The 6,043-nt window shown below is 44.2% G+C and overlaps 1 protein-coding gene across 1 annotated transcript; it reads left to right on the forward strand.

Moving 5' to 3' along the window:
* The first annotated feature begins 730 nt into the window (after window positions 1-730).
* LOC137956835 (protein FANTASTIC FOUR 1-like) lies at window positions 731-2,245 on the forward strand. The gene has a single exon (XM_068804473.1). The coding sequence runs from the start codon at window positions 931-933 to the stop codon at window positions 1,810-1,812; it is 882 nt and encodes a 293-aa protein (XP_068660574.1). The 5' UTR covers window positions 731-930; the 3' UTR covers window positions 1,813-2,245.
* The last annotated feature ends 3,798 nt before the right edge of the window (window positions 2,246-6,043 follow it).

A 6,043-nucleotide genomic window follows, 5' to 3' on the forward strand; every position in this document is an offset into this window, starting at 1 on the left:
TCTACCCACTTTTGAATCAACAAAGAAACATTAATCAATCAATGACGGCAAGGCAGAGAATCCTCCGCTGTTTGAAGAAGAAAGACGAGGAAGATTGGTTTTTTTAACAAAGTAATCTCGGGTGGGTTTGCTCGACTAAAGTAAAGAGCCAGGCGACAAGACAGTGAATTTGGTCTGTGGCAAAGGCGCCATGGATAAGAGTTACAAGAATGAACTAAGAGCAACAATACCCATTTACTCGTCCTGTTCAAATTAGTGGAGATGGATGGGGGAGATGGTTTTCACGAAATATACGGGAGAATCCTTGGTTTTCTCATGGTGGTTTTGATATGGAAGGGAAAGAGAGAGAATAGGAAAGAAAGGATTTGCTCATTCAGTGCCAGTAAACCTGCCTTTTCGGTTTGCTTTTTTTCTAGCTTTTTTGTTTCCCTCACTACAATTTAACGAGAAAATCAAGGGTAGATCGAAGAAAGGAAAAACAGGAAACCAAAATCTTGTTTTTCTTCTTCCCCTGGTGAATTAAATCTTGTTTCCTACTTGGAAATTCTAATTTCAGTATGAATTATAGATGTTTGCAGAACAGAGGAAGGGCTGTCGATCTTTTAGTGGCGTGGAAGGCCCCCCCACCCCCTACACACTAGTCTATGACACTACTTTTTTCCCACTACATATTCGCATCCCCCCCGCTTCAGCACTCTCTCATGTTCTCGTTCTCAGTCTCCTGCTCTCTCTCTCTCTCTCTCAACCCCTACCGCTCCTCTTCTCCATCTGTTCTCTCTGTAGCTCTCCATCTCTCCTCACTGGAAAACTGAAAACCCACGTTCTTCTTGCATTTGAATCCTACAATGACAGCCTGATTTTTCTGTAAGACCATCTAGATTTGCTTCCTCTTCGAGTTTCCTCCTCCTTCCTCAATAACTCGCCATAACCATGTCTAGTACAGTGTGGCAAGCTCTGCAGTCGTGTCTTGAACCCCATGGTTCCCCCTGGGAACCCAAACCTGGAGATGGCTTGTACGTACACCCTCTATCCAAACGCTCCTTAAGCGCCAGAAGCCTGGCATTATGCACCGAGAATTTGGGCTGCGAGACGGGTAGCCATGATTTTTCTTCGTCAGACGACGATGATAACGAAGAAGATCGAGAGGAGATGAATAAGAGGAGCTTGTCTCTTTCTCCGCGGGCCAGGTCGGCGCCTAGACCATCACGAACTTGGAGCTTCAACTCCAGAAGGATTAGCGCCTCAAACGACACGGGTCGGAATTTCCCGCCTCCTCTGACGTCCATCAGCGGCGAGGACTGCATTCTGATGAACTCTCGCCGGCAGGGAGGAAGATTGGTTCTTAAAGCAGTTAAGATCCCTTCTCCCCACACTTACTTACAAGCGGAAAGAAGTGATGGCCGACTCACTCTTCGCTTTATTCGTCATCCTTCTTTCCACTCCAAACCCAGACAAGAAGTGGAAGTAGAAGGTAATGTCGCTGAAATAGAAGTGGAAGACAACGTTGTTGAAGGACCAGTTGAAAGCGACGTTGTTCAGAAACCTGTAGAAAGAAATATTGTTGAAGCAGGAAAAGAAGAAGAAGTCGAAGAAGCAAATCCCAAAGACAAAGAAGAAGAAGAAGAAGAAGATGCAGATATTAATGGTCTTCACCTGGGCAGCGATGATGAGAAAACCACTATATTGGCCGAGAATAGTGGTGGTTGTGATGTGAGTGTTATCGAGAAGTTCAAAAGGCCAAGCAGGTGCAAGGAAGGTGGCCATGGAAACAAGCGATTCCCCTGGGAACCGCTCTGGGTTGCCACTTCTTGACTAAAAATCTCTCCCCCTTCCCAAGCTGCTTCTACAGTTCTCATTTCTGGCCATCTGGGCTTGGATTGATTGCCCTTTTACACTCCATAGTATCTCTTTCTCCTCGTCATAAATTCCTAATGTTAGTTAATATGGTTACGTTGCTCAGAGTGGAGCCCGAGATGCTTCTCTAGTCTCCCTCTGCTCTTTTTTTTTTTTTTTTCCGTCACTAGTATGATGTACCACCTGATCTCCTTTTCAACCGAGGCTCATTAACAGTTACAGAAAAGAGCAAGAACAAGATCCATTTCCTCACTGCCCCTGCCCAGCATCTCCTCTCACATTCTGTTATCCTATTTTTCATCCGTGCAATTCTCACTTAATGCACTGTTTGTACTGTTCGTCCATCTTGTCTGAATCACATGGACTTGTAGGAGAGGCTCTAAAAGCTGATAGTGACTCTTTTAGATATTGTGAAATTTCTGATTGAACTACACAGTGCTCCATCCAAGCTTTCATCACCCATTAATGGAGGTTACTTTATAATTAAATAAGAATCACTTCGAAATGAACCCGATGTCTCCGAAGTGACAGCAATTCAAGCATGAACTGTTGTTATAGATTTTGTTCAGGGAAAATAGACTCTCTGCAAATACCTCCACCTAGACTCCTCCATTCCTCGAGCTTCCATCAAGCAAGCAACAAATTCTAGTTTGGTAAAACCAGAATAGGAATTCAATATTCATAAGACATAGAAAATATTTAAAGAGAAAGAAAATGGTACGGGATCGTACGGGATCCCGACCTTGCCGGAGTAATTAAGATGAAGTGGCATTGACAAGACTGAAACTTTAGGTCTGTCAATCTCTGGACGCCACGACAAGGGACCCAGCCAGTCACCTCGGTTACTACTCACGAGCAAACTACCATACGAACATGGATTGGATGAGAAGCAGGCTTCGTGGAGTCTGGTCATCCATTCGCTCCCCTTACAACAAACACTCTGCACGTTTTCTGATCTTTCTCTCCTCTACCCTTTTCTTATCCCTTCCCATTTTCCCTTACTATCTACTGTTACTATCTACCTTCCTTCCAATCAATCTACCCTTTCTCATTCATAATTAGAAGGAGAGACGATGTGATCCTTTTGTTTTGCCCTTTCTCCCTTCGACTGCTCCTCCTACTCACAAGAAGACCGCGACTGGTAATCGCAGCCTCTAATGGTGAAATAATCAGGAGAGAAGGGAAAACAAAGTCAATATCACTGTATGGATCATATCATTATATATCATGTGATCATCGGGAATATTCTCTCCAGCCGCCGGACATGGAAGACATTGTCATTATTTTCTCAACATCAACAAGGGACCACTGCCTTCACCCACCTCATGGCCGACTTCAAACTTCTTTCTGGAGATTTCTATATTCCCAACCAACAAAATACTCCACTTTCTCCTCTCATACAACTTGGGTTTCAACTTTCTGGAGGTTTTGTCATAATTTAGCTCGGGGAAGGAAGGAAAAGGATTTAAAATGATAAGAGACTAAAGAAAAAAGAAGAAGAGAGCATTCAGATGAGAGAGGAGAAGGGAGTGACAGAGGAGAAGGGGGGAAAATGGAGAAGAAAGGACGAGAAAAGCTGGAGTTGGTTGGGGGTATAGAGGTAGCAAGGGTATCCTTGTCATCCACCTTATCCTATTTGAAACCAAATGAAACCCAAAAGAACACAGCCTATTTTGACTTTTTTTTTTTTTCTTTTCATTTTCTGATTTGCAGAGGGAATGAAGACTTGCTCATACTGTTTTAACAAGGATAAGTGGGCAAAGGAGGCGCCGTGGGTATCCAGGTTTGGCCCTCTCACCTGAATCGACGCCGGATGCCCAATCCATTCTTCAAATTCTGAACTTTTTCTTTAATCCTTTTCTTTTTTCCCTGCCACACTCCAGTCTTCCTCTTTTGTTCGTCTCTACCTGTATATTGCTTATCGAAATCGACATTGAGAAAACGAGGAGTGGATAATCATGATTTGTCACTCTCGGGTGAGTGCCTGCGAACGAAGGCATGTGTTGTCTATGATCGGTCGGTGGCACTGTTCCAGGGATCAATTGGGAAGCTCGTGAGATAGAGAGCCTGCATGTGAAGTGGATTTCTAATTTGTCCCGACCATAAATCTCTACTTGCTGCTAATTGAATCCATTCGGATTCCACCAGCCTGATGATCTGCACCTTTGGGTTGTTGTTTTTCCCGACTGACTTCCCGGTTCTTTGTCCTTCATAAGAGTTCCTGTAAGCTTAATTGGATTTTTAATTAACATCATGAAATTCATTATATAAACGTAAACGGAAACCTAGAAAACATAACTCTTGCCGTGGCGATCAGATTCCGAGTATTATGAAAAATGAAGGTTTTCTCGTCTTGGCACTTCCAAGCTCTGATCACTCTGATTCATGGTGTAAAACTGAAGGGGATTGAATAACTGAGTTTGGGGATCAAACCGTAGCTTTATTTGGCCAAGCTCCCATCAAAGATTTTCGTGGTAGTCATCTACTACCGTACTACGGAGGGAGTGACTTGTAACTGCTTCGTTGATTAGAAGTGAGACCATTCCACTTCCTAAAAGAGAGGAAGCTCCGTCTCTATGATAAACGGTTAACATCCCCAAGATCCGGAGGGAGGGTAGTGCCCACCACGCAGGGTTAAGAAAGATACGAAGAGCAGAGAAGATCTTGATCATGAACATGTTGAGCAAAAGAAAGAAAGACTGTGTCAGACCTGATACTTGTGTTGTCTCCGTGTCATTGGCAGCCGGGAGTGAAATAAGGGTTTGGAATTGCAACGGCGTTGGAGCAGGACAAACAAGATCTTGATTCTGAGTAGTTGTAACAGGCGCTCATCCTAAAGCAGAATTTGGTGTGATCAGTGGTGGGGGTGATGCCTGGTGGCTATTTGAGACCTGACATTATCTCCCGCACCCACCCCCTTTCACATCACCACGATCCCTACCCTCTGGTTTTCTCCCCCACTCTTTATCCCCTACCATCCATCCATCATTTGTTTCCCGTCCTTGCTTCTCCATAAAGCTCGGCATCCTCTTTCAAAGCAGTAGACACTTGGCGAGGCGGTGTTTGTTTACATTTCTAGCAGTCACTCAGTAGGGCGATCAGATCAAGTTTCTGTTCAGTGTTGACTGGATCATGGGTAAGGAGTAGAAGCACTTGGCAATGCTCGTCGCCTTCCAGAGTCCAATCTCCATATGCTGATTAAAGTCTTGCATTTGAGCAATTTGGAATCCAAGAACAAGTTCGTAATCTCTCCGTCCTGTTGGAGATTTGCTGCTTTTTCTGTGTCACGCTCATGAAGGCATCCGAAGCCGGACCCCTGCTCAGCTTCACTACACCTGTGAATTCAATCTTCTTTCTTCACAGATATTATTCAGGGGCCCTTCCGATAAAATTCGGTCCGCTTTCTTCACAGATATTATTTAGAGCCCTTCCGATCAACTCTTGCCTTGACACGTGGGGGACCGCCCCGCCCCCCTTCCAAAGGACCTTTTGCCCTACCCCCTCCTCGTTACTTGCAGCAGGAGGTACGGATAGCATTGAACCGAGCAGGTTCTCCGGTGGTCGAAGCTCGGCTCAGTTCCGACTCGGTTAGATTCAGTTTATCTGGCTCCGAGTTTGAGATCCAAATTGGGCTCATTTAAGTTAACTAACTGAGCTCGAGTGAACCATGGCTCAGTTCAGAAGCTTGTAAGCCGACTCGTTAACTTAATGAGGCCCCGAGTGATTTCATCGATTTTCATTCTTCAAAATCGAAAATTCAGGATGTCTGGATTCTGTAACAGCAGTCTTCACAAGCGGAAATGGCCCATTTCTGATTTCTTCCTTTCAAATTTATTCTTCCCCGATTTCTTCCTCTCCAATTTCTTCCTCTCCAATCCTTAAGAATTTGAAGACACAAATAGTCTACACACAAACGGCGCGGTCTTCGCAAAACTCACAAAGCGGTGACTCAAAAGAGAAGCAAGAGATGCGGAAAGAGGGAGCGGAAGACTTTGGTTTTGGTTTCTGAGTAGATTTGCAACTGGAACAAAGTTACAAGAACGAAGAAGAGAAGCCGACAGAGTGAGAAAAATTAGTAAAGTTGTCGAGGACGATGGGGGTTTCATCTTCAAGTAAAAATCATTTTAAGTAAATATTTTAATATGTTATTCTCCTTTAGAATATAAAGAAAGACCCTCTACTTACACAT

The sequence above is a fragment of the Aristolochia californica genome, unplaced genomic scaffold, assembly GCF_029961685.1.
Source record: "Aristolochia californica isolate CCGP_79_NKW_82.1479 unplaced genomic scaffold, dmAriCali1.0.hap1 SCAF_2, whole genome shotgun sequence".
Classification (NCBI taxonomy): Eukaryota; Viridiplantae; Streptophyta; class Magnoliopsida; order Piperales; family Aristolochiaceae; genus Aristolochia; species Aristolochia californica.